Source organism: Seriola lalandi, unplaced genomic scaffold (assembly GCF_002814215.2).
Source record: "Seriola lalandi dorsalis isolate HSWRI2012SDOR001 ecotype SW California unplaced genomic scaffold, Sedor1 jcf7180002054898, whole genome shotgun sequence".
NCBI lineage: Eukaryota > Metazoa > Chordata > Actinopteri > Carangiformes > Carangidae > Seriola > Seriola lalandi.
Window position 1 is genome coordinate 3,566,164 of NW_019525450.1, and position 21,364 is coordinate 3,587,527.

General features: G+C 40.1%; 1 protein-coding gene across 1 annotated transcript in view; it reads right to left on the bottom strand.

Annotated features, from left to right (window-relative positions):
* LOC111672275 (solute carrier organic anion transporter family member 3A1-like) overlaps nucleotides 1-21,364 on the bottom strand; it is a 31,708-nt gene that overhangs the window by 6,815 nt on the left and 3,529 nt on the right. Inside the window, exons 2-6 of the mRNA XM_023429661.2 lie at nucleotides 20,532-20,991; nucleotides 1,935-2,033; nucleotides 1,427-1,696; nucleotides 1,158-1,322; nucleotides 304-502 (exon numbers count right to left, since the gene is read on the bottom strand). Coding sequence (XP_023285429.1) covers nucleotides 304-502; nucleotides 1,158-1,322; nucleotides 1,427-1,696; nucleotides 1,935-2,033; nucleotides 20,532-20,991 — 1,193 coding nt within the window. The remainder of the gene's footprint in view (nucleotides 1-303; nucleotides 503-1,157; nucleotides 1,323-1,426; nucleotides 1,697-1,934; nucleotides 2,034-20,531; nucleotides 20,992-21,364) is intronic.

Genomic DNA, 21,364 nt, shown 5'->3' on the forward strand with positions numbered 1-21,364 from the left:
CTTCTCATCTAAATCTTGGCAAGAAAGCCAGTGAGCATATTTCCCAAAATGACCAGCTATTCCTTTAAATGTTGCATTAATACATTGGGCATTATAGTAGAGAGAAATTATGGAAAGACTAAAGTAATAATAGCTACAACTCATCAAGAAAGTTGCATGTTTGGAGAGGAAGTCATATATAACTAGAATATGTTTCTTATAAAACTGCAAATAAGCATATAAACCTGAGGAAAACAACAATAAGGCTCATATACAAGTAGAAAGTCAGACTCCTCAGTCACATCAGCAGGTTATCACTCTTACTCGTTGCCATAGGCCACTGTAACCCCTGCGACAGGTCCAGTGTCACACCCCAAGAAGAGAAAAGAGACGTAGCAGGCAGTGGACACCAGGTTGACCAGCATGGCCATACGGACAGCACCCAGAGCAGACAGGTTCAGCTTCTTAACCAGCAGCCCTCCGAGGAAGATACCCAGACAGGCACAGGGGATCGCCGTCATACCTGGAGAGATAAAGACAGGGATGTCCACTGTTTCCCTAAAAGTTGTCCTATTTTTCCATAGTAGAGATTCTTGTACTGCACAAGTATTGTCATTATAGTCCTTATTTTTTTGATTTGTATAACCTAAGTTATTTGTAAGCTTTGTTATTGGTACATAGCCAGGATTAGCACTAACAGCTGTTTACTTACCAGTCTAGAAGAAATGCTGCAGGTTCAGCACCAAACTTCATTCCTTTACTCAGCAAGAGCTGTCTGCAGCTTTGGAAAGCAACAATATTGTTTTGCTTCTATTTCTATCATTTTTTTTTCTCCTACTGATGTTATCATGCTAACCAGCTAACTCTGGTCCAGTCGGCCCATTTCGTCAGTGTCCGACACTGAGTCACTGTAGTGTCCAGTCTAACGCTGAAGAAGTAGGGCTGCTCAGAGGACGCAATATAGTCTTGAAAATGCAACCATGGCTGAAGCTCTTCTCAAGACTGGTAAGTAAACAGCTGTTAATGCTAACTTTGGCTAGCAATAGCAAAACTTACAAATAGCTCCTTTAACAAGCTTCTTCTGCCCTGATGTTTTAATGGTTAAACAAATTGATTGTTAGACACAACAAAAAGGCTTTACCCAACAAGACAATCAGATATGATTATGACCTGCCTACCTAGCAGCTGATTGGCTGAGGAGGTGGTAAGGTTGAACTGCTGCTCCAGGTATTTGCCAAGGAAGGCAGCAAAGCCAGCAACTACAGCTATCTCCATGCAGGCTGCCAGCGTGATGCAGCTGAACACTGGATTAGAGAGTAGGTGCCTGGTTACCCGGGGGATTACTGAGTCAATGATGAAGAGAAAAAAAAATGTTAGAAAAGATAAGGATATTTTGTTTCAGATGGCTTCACACTTTTCACCATCTGCTCCCTCTGTTCCCTCTTACCTCTCAGATGCTCACAGACTGAGAGTCCGCTGTTCATATCAAAACCATGAATGGCCCCGTTGGGTTTAGAGCCCTGGTATTCCAGGGTCAGGGAAGAAGGCAGCATGGCCTGCTCACTCTCCCCTCCACCGTCCATGTCCTGCTCGTCCAGCGCCTGGGGGAAGCCGAACATGAAGAGGGCTGACAGGAAGAGTAAGGCACCACAAAGGAGGAATCCGCCCCACCACGCCCCGATCCAGCGAGGGTCATCTGGGGTGATGTCCAGCTTACCTGCACAGGAGGTGGAGGGAATTTAGCACAATGATTGGCTGCTGAATGATGCAGTAAGATGAAATTTCAGAGATCAATGTGAAGAAATTGGGTTCCACTGGAAGTACATTCTGCCTGTTTCAAAATTTTTAATATTTTCACTTTGGTGTAATGATATTCTTAATTTTCCCAAAAGGTTCAATACAAATATACTAATGCACAGGGGAACAGTGTAAACAAAGAATAAATGACAACTCACTGGTGTCAATGAAGACAGCATCAACATAGACTTTGGTACAGACGGAACCTAAGATGAAGCCACAGGCCGGGCCAAACACCAGCGTGGAAAATAAAATACCTGCAAGACAAGGAGGGACAGAAGAATATACAATATCTGTCAGTTAAATGGAAGCAGCAACAGCAAAAACATAATTCAGTGTTAGTTTCATAACATCAACGTTTATTTTTGAATTATTTTCATTTAGTTTACTTTAGCTGAGCTGAGCTGTAAGTGCTTTTCCCCTGATCTTTCAGCAGAGGGCAGCATTGTATAAAGACTGTAAAGTGTTTATAACTTGGCCCTTTTAGTAAATATATTGTATATTAAGATAAGATAAGAGGCGAAACGTCTTCCACAGACAAATACAAGTCCAGTTGCCTTCGATTTAATTTGAGAAAGAGATAACAATGACCTGGACGAATGAGAACTTTCACAGATAAATATATTGTAACATGAAGCTTCCTACCAGAGACCACTCATGTTGTTAAATCTACTGTATGATTGGAAACCAAATACATTCCATTCAAGGAAAGATTTGTAATGAATCCATGCCAAAGGACTTTAAATTTCACCAGATGTCTCCCACTGACAGATTTATTCACCGTCACTGTAATATGCAGCTCATAGGTTGCTCAGGGTAATTGATCTAAGATTAGATTATCCATCAGGATCATAAATAATCAAGCAGGAAATGGCTTCTTAGTGTAAGAGCAGAAGCACTGACACGCAGCTCTGGTTGACTTCCTCTTCTGTGCAAATCTGCCCCGCTTTGGCCCAGAGGCTGAAAGGTTTCCAATAAGCAGCAGACTGTGCAGGACTATGTGTGTATGTGTGTGTGTGTGTGTGTGTGTGTGTGTGTGTGTGTGTGTGTGCGCGCGCGTGCGTGTGTGTGTGTGTGTATATGTGTGTGGCAGTGAAACTCAGCTATCCATGCTGGTGGTAAGTGGAACAATAGGAGTGAGCTCGGAGCCCGGAGCAGTCGGTTTCTTTGTGAGGGATGTAATGATCAGTGCTGTGGTTATCGCCAGTGATGAATCTGAGAACAGAGAGGCTGATTCATTCCTCATAGTGTTATCAATGGATTTCTATAGATGCAGAGAGATTTTGATTTCTGGTCGTCGTTTGAAAAACTGTTTTTGAAAAACATTTTTATTCCTTTTCCTTTATAAGAGACATACAGTAGAAAGATGGACAAGAAAAATGGGGGAAAGACAGACAGGACAATTCATGATCAGCCTTAGCCCCATCTATAATTCTGTAGACAGATTTTCGGCCGTACAAACACCCAAATATAATAATAATAATTAGTAATTCTAATCACTGCAGTCAAAGGTCCCAGAACTGGTCCCAACCAAAACATATTGGTTTCATATGCATAAAGCTGGACACTAACAGTCTTGTAAAGACTTTACAACACTATCAGTAAAATAGTTAGTAGGCCTATAAAACCAGATTCCACATTGTCCTGTTTTCATGCTGATATTTTTTTTAACAAGACAGAGGTTTTGATGTAATGTTGACACCACATATTCTGACTTAGGACACATTATTCCAAGGTAATGCAAACCTGGCACTCACACCAGATAAACAGCCTAGATTGGCTACTTTTGAGCCATGGATTGAATGGATTGTATTAGTGTAAATACTGGATTTTGGTTTGATGTAACCAGCCATTCTGCCAAAGGTATGTTGACTTCATCAATGTGAAATTCCTGATATCACTGACTCGGAATAATTATTTGGAGGCTGATATGAAAATTCTTTCCCAGCTAAAGGCTAATTTTAGCATGCTAACATACACTGAGTAACAATGCTAACATGCTAACATTAATAAGATACATACATGTTGGAGTGGATGATGCTGTCCTTTGCATGCTCCACCGGGCCCATTCTTACTTGGATGAGCAAGGTGGTTACATGAGGATTATGTTCTTTGATTTCTCAATTTAACACCATCCAACCCCCCATTCTTAAAGACAAGTTGGAATGATGGGGGTGGATCCCTGCTTCACGTCCTGGATTGTGGATTACCTGACAAGACGACCACAGTACGTCAGGCTGGGTAACTGTGTCTCAGGGACAGTGATGAGCAGCACTGGGGCTCCACAGGGGACTGTTCTGGCTCTGTTCCTGTTCACCCGGTATATGGCGGACTTTAAATACAACTCTGAGTCTTGCCACATCCAGAAATACTCGGATGACACAGCTATTGTGGCGTGTATCAGGAACAGGCAGGAAGAAGAGTACAGGGATCTGACAATGGCCTTCAGTGAATGGAGCGACAAGAACTGCCTCCTTATGAACACCTCCAAGACAAAAGAGATGGTCATGGACTTTCGGAGGTCTAGGCCCACCCTTCAGACAATCAACATTTGAGGGAAGGACTTTGAGGTGGTGCACACTTATAAATACCTAGGTGCATGCAGCAGCATGTCCGCTATGGACACAAAGAGACTGGACAAGCTGGTAAAAAAGGCTGGGTCTATGTTTGGCAGGAGTCTGGACTCACTCAGGACTGTTGTGGAGAGATGCATGCAATGTAAGATGGAGGCCAACTTGGATAATACCAACAATCCTCTCCACAACATTCTGGCAGGACAGAGAAGCAGCTGCAGCAAACGTCTCATCTCACTGCGCTGCAGAACAGAGAGGTTCAGGAGATCCTTTGTTCCCACTGCCATCAGGCTATACAACACCTCAGCCAAAGGAGGTGGACTAATCTAATTATTATTGTTTATTTATTATTAACTGTTATTATTATTATTATTATTATTATTATTATTATTATTATTATTATCAACAATGGGCTAATGGACACATGAATTTCCCCCAGGGGATAATTCAAGTATTTGGTCACAAACCAAAGAATTGTGCATGCTGAAATTTTGACCTGATAATGACATAAGATGAATAGGTACTACAGACTTGACTTTCTGAACCAAATGTCATGGTAAACATGTTGATATCTGAGAGTCTGGACCAAAGAGGTGCACTTCTTATTACTGGTTGTTAACACTGCTAAAATGTACAGTATGTGCAACTTGAAATGGAGTAGTGTAAGGTGTAAGGTGTAAAGGCATGACTCGGTGTTACTACCCATTGTCTAGAGAAAACAATATAATTCAAGACTAAAGACATACTGTAGCTGTACTGAACTGTACTGTCTGACAGACTAACAGTAGTAAAAGAGTGGGATGAAAAGACAATTATTTCAACTACAAAATAATTCAAATAAAACAAAGATACTTTTTCCACGCTGAGTTGGTTTTTCACACCACATTTTAAATATGATGATTTTATGACTTCTCTGTTTTATGTGCTTAATAAATAGTGTATTATTATTTTTATTACTTTACAAATAATTGCTTTTAAGCTAAGAATAGTTTAACTTCAGTCATTCTCTTCCTGTTTGACTTTCTCTGTGAGATAGACACATTATGTTCATTTGAGCAGTCTGGTGCCAATGGGACTGAAGTCAGGTGACAGAGGAGGTCTGAGGTTACAGCTGGGCCAGCTCAACCACCAACCAATCAACATCCTCCTATCTCCTACTCTGCCTCCCACCAGGAGTCAAATCATAGGCAAACACAGGATAACACAGCTAATCCATACTGTATGTGATGCAAGCAAGCTGGCATACATGCACGCACACACGCACGCACAAAAATATGGCAGTGAACCAGTAGAAAATGTTGGGTGCCAGCCAATCCGTGAATCCGATCTACAGTACACCAAAGCTCCACATCCTCTAAACTTCACTGTGGGCACAACCACATTTACTGTGCCCCCTACATACTGGAATAAGGTAAGTGGCCTGGAGTGGCCTTCAAAGAGAAACAGCTGATGTTAATAGCAGCAATATGCACAATGAGGGAGATTTGCCAGTAACCTTTTTTATAGAAAAGACAGAAAGTTCATAATCCTATAGCAACAGCTGCTAGACATCCGTCAGGAGAAGCAGTCAGGACTAATGCCAGGCTGTTGTTTGGACTCCACAGTTGGTTCATCCAAGGCACAATCTTTGACTAAAACTGTAAAATTAAAGAAAATTTTAGCAATTGACTAAGACCAAAAATCAGTATTGTACTGTTGTCTAAGAAAGCCTGTGCAATGTGCAAAATAGGTAAAATCCCTCCAAAACCGTAAGCAATATTACTCTTTAGAAATATAACAAACTGTAATAGTCATTTCTCAAAACCATTTTCCCATATTCCTATTTTAACTTTAATTTTAGTTCAAATAAAAGTTGCTGCATTGTAATTTCACATATCTTGCAAACACCTGCATCCATGGCAACAATTTAGGAATTATGATGTGCGTGCATCTTTTAAATACATTAATTACAGAAATCAATGCCTCTGAGATTCATTTTCACAGGACTGGTTTGACTTTTGATTGCTCATTAGAGACCGACTGTAAATCTCTCCAGACTTATTGACTGTGCAGTGATAGCAGTTCTGCCTCAGTGTGAAGCGAGGATGAGATGCTCTCAGTGTTTTCAGTTGAGCTGCACTTATGAAAGGACTGAACTGGGAGGAAGGACTGGAACATGCAGTCAGCAGAATCAGCTACAGGGAGATGGTCTTGACCGTAAGCCTCTGGGACTGATCCTCCAGAGAAAGCTAATTTAGCAGTGACGGCACTATTTGTTGGTACGTGGATAGAAAAACACCTGTGCAAGAAGGCAGCAACAAAAGACTTTAATATTAGACACTTCTATTTCAAAAAAATATTAACTACAGTCATTCTGGGGTAAAAATATATTATTACATTAACTTACTCACCTCAGCCTCATCCAGTCTGTGCAATTTGTCGACTTCACTTATACATTTACCTAATTATCCTATCATACCTCTATTCATTTAAATGTAGTTCTATCAGTCATTTTCAAAAATTTGTAATATAATTCTTAGATTTCTAACCACTATTTCTAACCATGTACTTCAATGTCCAAAACAATTTTTAAGTCAAATCATCTTAGCCAATTAAACTTGACATGCAAAGTGGAGATCTCATACACACATAGGCTATTCAGCAGTACACGATTTTCCCTGGAGATGCTGCACATTATAAAATATTTCCAGAGAGAACCTTAATGGATTCTCATCATTTCTATGCAAAAATCAGACTGCTGTTGTATCCTCCTTTGCACTATTTCATACCTGCTGTTTGTGGGTGCTGTGACAGTGAACACAGACATCAGGCCAGCAGGAGATAAAGGTCAAAGTACCACAGTCTTGCCAGACAAGAAACTCACAAAACATGATTTTATTTTCCCTGGCGTACTTATTCCACATCCCTTTGGCATGAGGCTATCTCTGCTGAAGTGACTTTGTGTGACAGAAATGTATAATTCACAGGATCACTTATTAAAGTGCAGATGATTTGGGAAGACTTGGGACTTAGAGATAACTCAGATATCCATGTAACACTCTGGCAGCTTAGTCTTTGTGTGTCTGACCCAGCCATTTGGAAATGTCAGGCAGAGACACTCCACGTAAGCCAAGAGCTTGTACAAGATCTGACAGCTCCTCCTCGTTTAATACCACATATAACATAGGCCTGAAGCTTGGCCTGAGCCTGACACAAGCTTCTAAAATATCAATATCAAAATTCTGTTAATTGTACATTGATTACAGCACAAATGCAGATACACACAATAAAAACAAGCACAAAGAGTAACGCCAGACCAGCAGCTTGCTAGATAGCTTACCATATTAATGAGAATTTGAGGAGCAAACGATGCCTGGGAGAACTTTAACACTCCTCTATGTGTGGTCGTACGCATGATTAGTTATGCTTGTTCCCAATTTTCTTTCTACTAATTACCTGAAACACAGGTGCATCATATTGCAATCCAATAGCACAGAGTATAACCAACATGTCACAGTATAATGCAGTCCCATACAACATCACTACAAACTACAGCATCCAAAAATTCAATTGTTCAATCAAGTACTTCTTGAACAAAGTGTCATATTTCCCCCACTGCACCCCCCCACAAACATTTTCAACAGGCATCAAAAGAAGTGTTTCTATGTTTTTTTATTTATCTGGATTTTTTATTTTATTTTATTTTTCATATTTTATTTGTTAGTTAATTTTATTATTATACAAATGATATTTTATTTCCCAGGGTAAAGGTCTAAATGCTCTTATAGAGTTTCAAAGACTTCTTATCAATAGCTGAAATATATTATAATCAATTCTTATACTTATTATTTTAATTTGCCACATTTCCCTCCTGGGATTCAATAAAGTTTCTTCTTATCTTTTGTCAAAGTAGTTAGGGAGCCAAAAACCTCAAATTCCCAGTAAAAATTCCTAAACGATAGCTAAAGCCCTAATTACAATGTACAATGAGCTCTAATTTACTGATGACATTTAAAACCAGGAATGTGGTGGAGGGTAGCTCAGTTTACCCACCTTTATTAAAAAGGTAGGACCAAGCTGATTTGTACAAAGTGCTGTTAGAATAACAATATAAATCAATATATAAAATATGGTGTTCAAAAGAAGTGGCCACCTGGTCCTTTTCTGTTTAATATTGTTACATTTTCTCTAATAAAAATAAATAAACAGTGGCACACTCAGAGGTGATGAAAAATGAAGCCTAAGCTGACGGCAGCACTTTCCCTTCGTCTGTGTTCTATACCCAGCAGTAATGAGTGCAGCAGAGGCAAGGTCATACTGTGTGAGACAGCGCTCCTCTACCTGCTCACACCTGCCAGCACATGAATAATTTCTCACTCAGACTCGCATTATGGCACAGTTCAATCACTAGCACTTTGTATCTTGGCAAAGGTGCTCCTAAAAGGTGCACACATAAAACATCCTGGGCCGGTCTGAACGGACAGTGTGTGCTGAGTCAGCGTCCATTCCTTCCTCTGCTGTCCTACAGTGGAAGAGTAATAACTGCACTGGAGTAAAAACATTTTTGCTGCAGTGGACTCTCAACTTGCAGCCTCACAGCGCTTCATTATGTGCATTACAGCGATGAATAGAGTCTTAGATATGAAGCAGGAAGGGAGAAGCTGACCCAGCGGCTGCAGAGCCGGACCCCTCTGGAGGCTGCTCTTTTCCTTTACTGTACTGTAATGTACTGTAGGTTACTGTACTTTACAGCTCTGTAATTTAATGTGTTGTTGCTGCCATTTGGCACTCCGGCGCACGTTCTGTAACATTTCTCTTGTAGCTCAGTCTGAGCGCATGTATATGATAATGGGAAGGTCTACGTGGGGTATGCAAGTTTGTCAAAGAATTCTTATTTACTTACATTTCTTTTAAACCAATTCTGGACAAATTATGGATTGTATTGGATTGTATTGGATGGATGGTTATTTTGTCTTACTGCATAGGTGTAATAATAACGGTGACTTAGCAATGATGCTAAATAAATTATAAATAAAATATAATTTTGACCTGATGATGGCACTAGATGAAAACTTGAGGGATCATCGAAATTACTAAAGTTCATCTCGAGGGGAACTTGAACATGTATCAAATATCAAGGTAATCCAATAGTGGCTGAGACATTTGACTAAGAACCGCAAATGTGATCCTCATGGTCGTGCTTGAGGAAAGGTCATGAGATCACCAAAGTCATTGACAATGCATTGTCTGGGAAGCATGAATATCTGCATAAAATTATGTATTGCCAGCAATGAATGTAGACAAGTTGAGATTTATTGATATATTTCAATTATTTCACTGGATAACTGAAAACTATGATCTGCTGGTGGCACTTGATGAAGGTCAGAATCACCACCACCAGTCGTTAGGCTTCGTCCTTAGGAGACCATGGGCCCTATATTACCCCTGGTACACAGTGGTGCAAAGTAAAACTTAAGTGTCTTTGCTAGTGTCAGGCCGACATAGTTGTCATTTTCCCGTCCAGTTCCCATGTTGTTTAAAAGGCAAATACACCTGCGCCCATGTGAGCGCCCATGGGTGTGTTGGTCTGATGACGTGTGATCAGGCATAGTGCTGGCGCATTGCTATCTTTAGGCAGCAGAAAGCATTTGCACAATTGACCAACAAAAACCATGTCTGAGGTCAATGGTGCAGTATTTCAAATATTTTCAAGTTATATACCTGGAAATAAGTTAGCATTTTTCCACTTCCTGTTCCCTTGACTCAAAGTCTATGGGTTTTTTGAATGTGTTTTTGGTTAGATGACTGAAATAAGGTCTGTGGTTAACACAAGCTCAAGACATTTTCACGTTTTATTCTACGACATAAAATACATCAGTATATTTTCCAGATCTTATTTTCTGCAGTCATCCAAAAGCCCATGGAAAAATCAAGTAAAATCACACACAAAGGTGTTGGACACTAAATGAAACACACACAACATTTAAGAAAGAATAGGCTGCAGTAATGATACAGAACAGATACATAGCAGGCATATGCTGAGGGACAAGTGTTAAGTGTTTCCTGGTTTGCTCTTGAGTAATCCAAGTGTTCTCAATCTCTCAATCAGGCAGTATTGATCCATGTGGGGTGAAAATGTGGCCACAACAGAGCAGCCTCTCTGTCTATCATCTGGTTTGTTAGCGAGCCCACGGAGAGCTGCTATTTTAATATTTAATAATCTGGTTAGATGTTTGCTAAACAACTCCTAACTGCTTCTCTGTCACGTTGCATTATTCAGGGGGTTTTCTTACAATGCAACTGAGTCTTCACACGTCAAGCTTGTCAAACAAACCCACCGCCTGGAGACTGGGAGACAGAAGCAGCAGAAATACTAGGCAGCACGTAACACATACATACTGTATAAAGACCGGTCTCCATGCAATTACAGAGCCACAACAGACGACCCAGCAGTCACATTGTAGGAGGTAACCATGGCGATCAACATGCCTCGATTGTCAAAAAAAAGGGAGTAGAGAGAAAAAAAATAATAGCCTGTCTTTAAGTGTCAATGGAAGAAGCTTGGTGGATGTTATGAACGAATGGTATGGATTGGCAAAGGCCACTTCGCACTGAACCAGGACAAACAACAGTGGGCTTGATAACAAATCTGAGTCACAAATGTCCAAAATGCAGAATGTAAAAATTTTCATACTAAGTAACAACACAAGACTCAAGAGTGAGAAAAAATAGCAACAAATGGTGGTACCTCTGAGGTTAAGAAACGTCCTTGGTTGACTGACTAGACTGTCAGATCCAGTCCATCACTGGGCTAACATCAACAGACAAACGCAATCAGATTCAGACTCACAGGCAGTTCTGACGCTTAAAGTCCAACTGAAATCACAGTTAATCATTTCTTTTTGCTGTCAAAAGTCATGATAGAGTATTTTTTACAGCTGTAATATTTTGGCATTGTTGGTTGTCACGATTGGCATGAAACTGTGTGCAGACGTTCATAGTTCCAAGAGGATCAATCCTACCAACTTTTCCTCTGTCACCATTAAATTTTGTTCAGACATTCAGAAAAAGCTGGAAAAAAAACATGAAATTAACTGCAAACTTTACACAGAATTATTTTAGCAAATTATTTAATTAATTATTTTCAGTTTTTTTTAATAATTATTTTAGTGTGATTTTAATTATTATTTGTTCTACTTATTATTTTTGTGTGTGGACCCAAGGAAGACTAGAAAACACTGTGTGGAACCAAATATGGCTCCAAAGAAAGAAAGGGAGAAAGAAAGAGAGGAAGCATGAAGGAGATGAGATTCAGGAGCAGGACCCTCCTGAAGAGGCAGCCTTGATAACCACCGAACCGCTACTGTATTGTAAAATGTTTCTTCATTAGCTATTACTTAAGTTCTTTCTCATAAGGATTAAATAAGGTATTTTAGAGATGTTAAATGTGTGATTTTGCTAATGGATTGTCACATTATAACACATGATCATATTCAGTGAAGACCAGTGCATTCCTTTACATCTTCTACAATAGCATGGGAATATCAAGTGTAACATCAGGCATCTGGTATGAGTTGGCCTCTAGCCAAGCGGGGGGTAGGGTGGGTTGCTGGGTGCTGTGCAAGCCTCGTGTGCACTCCTCCCTCTCCTCCATCCTCTGTCCATCCCTTCCTCCCTCCCCACCTCCTCTCCTCCTCCCTGAGTGCTGCTGGCAGAGACTGTGCAGATCAAAGCATGCACAGAACAAACCGCAGGCCTTCTCACCCTGCAAGAGGTCTGCACTGAAACACGACTGGCCAAGGCCTAGCAGAGGAGACTGTGAGGAGGTGCAACTAGCCACATGGTAGCCAAAACCTAACTGTGTATTTTTCAATTCATCTGCAAGCAGATGACTTAAATATACATAAATAGGGCTGGATAAAAAATTGATTGACATATTGATTTTTATTTGAATGGTCCAATATTGATTATTTAAAGCCCAGATCAATCTTTGCATTTGTGCCTTTTCTCTTGTACATCTATGCTAAACATTATGTGTTTGCAATGGTTACAACATGCACAAATAGGTTCAGTAAAAAGCAGTGGTGGCTGCTGGTCTTATAATGAGGGGAAGCTCATTTTCGGCCTACATCATAAAATGTGTCCGTTTATTTATATGTAAATTTAAACAAAGACAAAGTCGCTGAGGATCAGTAACGTCTCCAGATCAACTCCGAACGACGGAATGAAAAACTTGAAAACTGCTCCGGTGGATGCTTATACTTCAAGATCGCTGATTCGCTCATTTCGCTGTCAATCAAAAAGGGACTCAGCCTCAGACAGATCATCCAATCATCATGCAGAAGCTGAGATCCGGGCCAGCCCACTGCCCCATAGACCCCCAGAGATGCTGAGCGTCCGATGGGCGGGACAAAGCCCAGCATTTATCCAGTGACCATCTAGTATCGCTGCAGTGGAACAACCCACTCTCTGCTTCCCCATTGAAGTCAGTAGACGCTCGGCGTCTACACTGTGTAAAGCACTATGGCGCTGCGGGGATGAATGAGAAGAAGTCGTGGCGGTTACCTGTGATAAGTAGCTGATTCTGAACAAAAGATAAACGTGTTCTAGCGCATATTTAGTCAATGAAATGTTCACACAACAGCACATATTTGACCACTTATTTTGTTGACATTTTAGGGGAAGCTGAGCTTCCCTTGCAGTCTTAGAGCAATCGCCACTGGTAAAAAGTAACAGAGATGACAGCTGGCTATAAGAGCCGGCTGGTGTCACATCAGTCTTGTAAACTGTAACTGAATAATTACAGTCTGTGGGTTTACAGGACTGTCATGACTCAGGATGGTTCACTGACTCTGACTGTCTTGTAGCCAGTCTAGAGATCAGTCTGTCCCAGTTGGTGAGTTAACACTAGCTAGCAGCTGTCTGCGGATATCAGACTGATGTCAACACAAACACAGCAGATGAATTACTGACTGTTTTGCACATTCAGCCTTAAAAAATATAGATGTATCATGTTTTACTCATTTTACATTTGCCAAGAAAAATAAATCCTTGGCCCACAGTTTCCTAAAAAGGAAATATGTTTACAGTTTAGCCTTTAAGTGCTCAGGATAGATTCTGATCGTATTGGACTGAATCAAATGGAAATTATTCAATTCTGGACTTTGTGAATGATAATCCAATCAGAAGATCAGTGCTATGCCCAGCCCTTTGTATAAGCACTTTGAGTTATAATGTGACTGTAATTTTAATAGTATACATTATGATACAATAATTAAATGTAGCTGGAAAATTTGCAGCTGAGTTTGAACCACAGCAGGTAAAAATATGAAATTTCAGGGCTGATAACAATAACCAGTAATTACTGATACCATGCCAATAACCTTGTATTTGCAAAAAGTGAAGTGGACAGAAAGTTAACTGTTCAGATCTTACAATTTTTAGAAACAAATTGCAGGTAAGGTCCTGTTAACTGGCAATTGAATCTGAGAGAGAATTTGTATGACTGAAAATCCCACATTAAGTTGATGAACTACAAAATACAACCTGCAGCATGTTGTTGCATAATGCACCACCTTCATATGGTTCCTTGCTGAATGCTACTCCCAGATTTGTTTGACCTGCAATATGATTATTCTTGCTGTGTTGGTCATGGAAGTCATGGAAGAAGTGCAGCTATTGTTAGAAACAGCTCCCTATTATCTGATGTAATTATTTACTGAAATCCTGATATCATAACAATAATAATAATTACATCTTCAGTCATCAGAAGATAATATATTGATCACCTCTGTATCATGCACCAATAATAATGAAAGAGGAAATCATTTATTGTTTTTTACATTGAAATATGCATTGTGTTTAGTGGTATTTCCCATGCTCTGCACCAACATCTTAACCAAGTAACCTACACATTACACTTCTATTTTTTTTTCTTTTCTTAGTAATAGCAGTCTCTCATTCTTTTCCTCTCGTCCTCTGTCTCATCCTCTCCACCTCCCCAGATGGAGCTCTGCTACTGGCAGGTCGCTGAGCGGTGAGCAGGAGCAGGAATGGCACACCTCAGTGCCTTCCTCTGTACTGTTGCCTTGGCAACTTAGGCAGACAGGCTGTAATGTGTGTTATGTCAGCCTCTTGGTTTCTGCTGTAAGTATAACCACAGTCCTCTGCTGCAGGCCTGTGAACATTTGCAGAAGTTGGGGATGAAGTGCTTTGCTCAAGGGCCCCTATCTGAGAGAGGTCACACACCAACAATGTCCCTCTCAAGCGCTCACACAGGAAATATTAAATTATGAGTCAGTTCGTCTTTTCACAAGACTGCGTCTCTGACCTTCAACACACACTCCTCGATTTTGTCATAGCAACAAACTCATTTTCACAGATGCAACATTGTAATGCATCATAACACCATTAAGTAAAGAGGAGCAGAAAATAGCACACGTATTGATGGGCTGATGCATCCCATCACACATAACAATAAAATAACAAGGATATTTCCATCCACCGTCCAAACACATTATCTAAGCAGGGCAAAACTAAGTCAATACTGTGCAGTACAGTATCACAGAAACATGTCGCCAGCCCTGTTTCGTCTCCTAGATGGATTTTGCCAAAATACAATTTTTGTGAAATAAAATTGTGTACCAGTAGCTGGATAACCAGAATATACTGCATTTCCCTTTTCTGCCAAAATAAGAGCAAATGTGTTAATATATAATCCATAATGTGTTTCGTTCATGTGTATCACCTTGAAACCTGGTAATCTATGTATGGTTATTGTATGTGTATTCTACCTATTCTATTAATTCTATTACTCTATTAGTGATATTCTTATGTTGATCTGGACAGAAAACTTTGTACTATGACTATAATTTCTCCAAACCTGTGAGTCAGATTCACTTAACAGGAAGATGGACACACAGATACATGCGCACACAAACAGTGACGCTGCAGTACACATGATAGGTTTTGTCAGTGGGCTAGAGGAGAGGAGAGGCTATACAAGCAGGAAGTGTTGATCCGTATCTAGAAGAGGGGCTGAGCAGTTGGCATGAGCTGTGGTACAAACTGGTTGAAAATGTTAAAGAAAATCAGTCATCAACTGAAACGCACTATGCATTTACAGTAAATCCATAGACAAAAACATCACACTACTGGACACTCTGACTGACTGATCTCTGGGAAGTTCACACTTTAAAACATCACATACTATTGTGGGTTGACGTGTGACTCTACACGCATCCTGCAAGATTTTTGTCTTTTACTCTTAGACCCTCTGCTTAACCAACATTTGCAGTTGGTACTCAAACCAACACCCTGCCACAACCACTGCTTTCCGTTACCTGCTTTACTACATTAGCATAGCCATTACCATTTACCATTTGTCCAACTAATCATGACTAATTGTGATTCAGTGAAGATTATATCAGTAATAAGGTTTTTTTTTATATATATAAAACAATGGAAACTGCTTATAGTGATCAATTGCTTACATGGATCCAAAGCTTAGGACAGAATCATTCCTATACAAATGCTGTTTGGATCATTTGCTTATAGTAATCAAGACGTCTGCTTACATTCATCATATATTCATCATACACTGTGTCTTTTCATACATGGCAACATATGGAAAAAAAATGTTGTTGCCTACTCCTGCAAGTTGTCATTCTAAGAACTTACTTGTACAAGGTTTTTGGACTGCCACAGGGTGTAACGACTGCTGACGACTACTCCTGCTGGCTCACTGTGTGTGAGCTGTGATATCTTCACTGTCGTAACTCAGTGAGTTATTTTTATTTTTCTCCCATTCCTGCTCTGCTCACGTTTTGGGACTTTCACAGTGCGTAATTATCGTCCCCGCTCTGTCACAGCAGCAGGTTTGTTACGTGAGTGGAGTGCTGTCACCCTGACCACTCAGATGGGGCTTGGAGCAGGAGAGGGCTATGGCGCAGTTATTTTATCTTTACATCGGTATAGTGCTATGGGAACCTGTCCGTTTCATAATATAATGGTATAATAATCATCGGCTCACAGTGATCAATTTGACCTGGACAGACGTGATCACTGTAAGCGGTTCCCATTGTACTGTAATCATATAATCCTGAAACGAGCCTGTTCTCTGTTCATTAAGCAGAGTCGATCATTTAGTTCACACATGAATGATTAATGTCACAGTCATGTTTCAATTATGCATGCATAATCATTCCATTTACTATGATAGATATTGTGATTGTGCAGGTTTTATTGTGCCATTGGCCTTTGTTTCTCATTACTTCCAGCTAACTGGAATCACGAGTCAGCCAAATGCAAAAGCATGAAGGACTCAAACTGCTGCTGGTTGTTGTTTAGTTCAGGAATCAAGGATCTTCTGTTTTTATTGTTGCTAGGACCGACTCTAAATCATCCCCTTTGTTCATTATAACGTCAGAACCGGTGTTGTGGTCACAGTCAAAATTATTTTCTGCATGACTTATTTCACTGCACCTGTGCACTCCATCTTCAGATGAGGAAGGACAGACATCTGGTGTCACTGAGTGAACTGACATTTGCATCCAGCGCCATGTTCAACAACCTTTTGAGAACATGCCAAATTTGCATCAATAATATGTTAAAGCCTCAGGGCTGAAGATACCATTTCCTGTCAAATAATGTACTTCAGAGGAGGGGAAAAAAAAACAGCATGGTAGAACATTGTGGAGCAAGCCACTACTACTGCCAGGTTCAGGTTGTAGGTTGCCAGGTTGTGGTAACAGATGGGATGAAATTGTATGTATGTGTGTGGGTTGTGTGTGTCAAGCAATATGGCAACTTGAATTACATCAGACAAACATATAACACGCTTGAATCCATGTATGATGATTATTTATAATAAAGGTTGAAGGCCATGCAAATTACAGGAGTTTCCAGAAAGAAGCAACAAAATGGAAGGAGGCCGGGAGATTACCATAAAATAGAGAATACTGATGTGTTGGCAGCTATGCTATAGTGGTAGCTGAGACGCAAGAGGTCTGTGACCTGACCATACTGGAAGCAATTCAAAGAATGATGAACAACTGGCTCAACTTAAGGAACAAGCTAAACAGAGTAGCTCCATGATTGCTGGTTTAACTTAAGTGGCCCACTTCAAATTAATGAGCAAGAAAAACACAACAAGCACCCAGGTTAAGAAAATAAGGAGCTCAAAGAGAGGATCAGGAAGCAGGAAAGATACAAGATGCTGTGGTGTCTGAAACTTAAAGGTCTGATGGAGAAGAGCGACGAAAACATCAAAGCAGACATTGTGAAACTTATTAACAAGCTTGTCCCCAAGTGTGCCAGCTTGAAGAAGCCATGGACATTGTGCACAGAGTTAGCCGAAAGAAGGGCAACAGACATGTAGTTACATTGTTTGTGCTGAGCTTTATCAAAGAAGAGATATGGTGTAAAGATTTCTCCCCTGTGCAAGGAGAGAGGTATTTGCTTGGCCGGACTGGGAAACGAGTCTACCACCAAGAACCGCATGGTTACATAGAGGGTCGGCGGATTGGCTAAACAGGTGGAAGGTTTGATCTGCATACAGTTCATGCAACATAAGGGCATGGGACTATTTTGATTATTGTTATCATTGCAAAACTCGTCCCAATTCCAGTTTCGAACTGAAATGTTTAGTTGCACACTTTCATTTGCTTCGCTGAATGTGAAGGGTCTTAAAGACTTGGTTTTCTTTTACTACAAGAAACTTATTCTTCCTTGGATGTGAACTTTTGGACTAACCTGTGGGACGATCAAATACTATTTAGTCATAGAACCAATAGATCTGCTGGTATTGAACTCTGTTTCAAAGGGTTTCCAGGTGATATTATCATACATGGAAAAGACCACTGGTTAATGGCTGTCTTAAAACTTGAAAGTAATTTCTATTTCTATAAATTCTTTTGGAAAGATGTCAGAAATGTATTGTTTGAGGCAATGCAAGAATGCGTAGAGAGAAATGAACTAATGCTAAGCATGAAGCAAGGTCTAATTACACTTATTCCCAAGCATGACAAGGATAAAAGGTGACCAGACAATTTAAGATCAATTACACTACTAAACACTGACTATAAATTGCTATCTGGATGTATTGCAGCTGGAATGAAAAAAGGCCTGACGCAGATAATAAATGAAACAACGCAATTTGGTTTTCCCAATCAGAGATCGATTCACAAAAACATAAGATGGTTCTAGACCGGATGGATTTCTGTGATACACTTTTAGAGAGCTCATTGTATTTCTGGATTTCAACAAAGCCTTTGATTCAGTGTAACAACCTTTAATATTGGAAACTTTACATCAGTTTGGTTTTGGACAGAAATTTAGAAATGTAATTCATCTGTTATGTCAGGATACTAATAGTTCAGTACCTTTGGAACATGTACTTACACAAGATTTACGTTTAGGAAGGGCATTAGACAAGGTTGCAGCAGCTCTCCTTTATTATTTATAATGGTTGCTGAATTACTGTCCATGATGAATAAGAAGAATGGGACTGAAAACATGGACATAAATGGAAGACATTATAATCAAAGTTAAGTCAATTTGAAGATGACACAACATTATTTTTAAAAGATGAAAAACAAATTTAACAGTGCTAGACTCCATTAATCAATTCTCCAATACAGCATGCATGAAATGCAAAACAAATTGTGTTACATGATCAACTGACAACTGTCTAAGATGGAAAGTCTGTCAAAAACAATTTATTCTGACAAAATAAACAATATAAATTTCAGTTTTATCTGGAAAAACAAATGTCATTACTTTAGGAACGCTGACATGGTGATGAGTGTGAAAGATGATGGTGTGAATACCTACCACATGATACCCCTCCTAGGAACAACAGGTAGATTTTGACTAATAGGAAATCGTTGCTATTAGGAGCATGGATGGGAAAAGGAGTATGGGCTGTAATGCATTTGAGGGATAGGGAGGGTAATTTTTGTAATTATTGAGACTTTTGTGATAAATTTTATCTTCACTGCCCAACTAAAGAATATTATAAATTGGCAACTCCAGTTCCCCTCAAAACAATGATTCAACAGCTACTGGTGCAATAACATTTGTATCAGAATTAACGTCACTCTGTATTGATGGTATCAACTTAAGTAGCAAGCAGTTTATTAGAGATGTTTTATCAGCACTACCCTAATCAGCTGAAAAGACGAGGCAAAGAACATGAGGAAAAGATATTTATCCAATCCAATCCTCCTTAAGGCCAAAGAAATACCATTTCAAATTTTGAATGGCTGACTCTATCCATCCAATCACTTCTTACACAAAAGATTTAATTGGAACAACAACAACGTGGATTTTGTTAGAGGGATATTGAAATTGAAGAGCACATTTTCTTCCAGGGTGAACCTAAGAATTTTGTTTTAAAGCTAGCTGCAAACTAAAGAACCCACTAAATATGATGTTGGTTAAAGCTGGAGTACTTATGAAGAAGAGGGATTTGGATTTTCTGATGGACAATTTAATTACGTTAGGTAAGCACTTTATTCATAGATGTAACTTGTTAAAGCCCCATATCAACAGATAGAAGAATGAACTCTATTACAAGAGCTATTTGCAAAATCTCTTTAATATATGATGGACAGAATTGCCGGAAACTTTTTCCTCTATTGGACTTGTTTATGTTAGTTGAATAAGACCCCAATGCTGTATTTTGTTTTCCTCTTATTTGCCTTTGATACGTGTTTAATAACTGTAACATGCCATAAAGGTTGCACTGGTACTTGAATACTTTGAATAAAAAAATAGCCATGAAGATGAAGGTGTTGTTTGGTCCTGAGCTCAGTCTCTGAATCTGAATTGGTTTAAGTCTGTTGCTTGTTCCAAGGATTCCTTCCTCTATATTATTAGAAAGGTTAATAGCTTGGAAACCTCCTACTTACAACACATTTATCACACCATGATTGTTTCTGTGGTGTCTGTGGTCTTTGAGTAAGCTTTTAACCATGAGGGAACATTCTGTACATCATGGCGGAGCTGACTACAGTGCTTTTAGCCGGCAGAGCTCCTCTGCAAAAAGCTTTGGATTCAGTCAGTAATGGAGATGTTTCAGCTCGAGGATTTGGTAATAAAACATTATGTTGTTCATGTTAAAATGCAAAAATAACTACCATGAATACGGAATTGAGAATCTGCTCTGATGTCATGCTTGTACGGTAGCTCAGAGTGACTCACCTATATACAGTGAGGAGTCCTTCCTGTGGACATGGTCATCGATATAGGACACTCCCAGAGGCTGGACAGGTGTTGCTCCAATGCCCAGCAGAACCTGGGCTCCGATCAGCAGAAGGTACATCATGTTGGTGTTGGCTCGGTTGCCACATTTAAACCCAGAGTCTCGGTTTTCTGACCTGGAGATGTTGGAGCAGACGTCCCTGCCGTCCTCAGCGTGCCATGAGTCCCCGGCCTCGTACTCGTACTGATGAGTCAGGAACTCTGGCAGGGCTGATAGCAATGCCCCCAGGGCCATGACGATCCCCCCGCAGCCAATCAGGCGGGGTCTGTGGGCCTTGGCGCCAAAGTAGCTGACAAACAGGATGAGGGCCAGGTTGCCGATTTCGAAGCTGCTGGCTATGACGCCCACATCGGCACTCTGGAGGTTGAAGCGTCTCTCCAGAGTTGTTAAAACACTTACCTGGCAGAGAGAGAGAGAGAGAGAGAGAGAGAGAGACAGAGACAGCAGGTGTTATGAAGTGCTTTTACAACTAGTAGCCGTTTATGACTGCTAATTACATCATAATCAACCCACACCTTTTTAAGGCAGACTTATACACTTACGTTCTGTAATTATTCTTAAGGAAATATGAGTTTTGTAAATTTTCCATCCGATTTTAATGTTTGTGTAAAATACTGATGCACATGAGTATTTAGCTTCAGGTGTTATTCAGTAGAAGTAGATTGGAAATGCAGCCATCTGCCACTTCCTCAGAGCTTATACCAACATCAGCAACCTATTGATAACACACAGAAGCTGAGATGTTCTGCAGGGGGGGTGGGGGGGTGGGGGC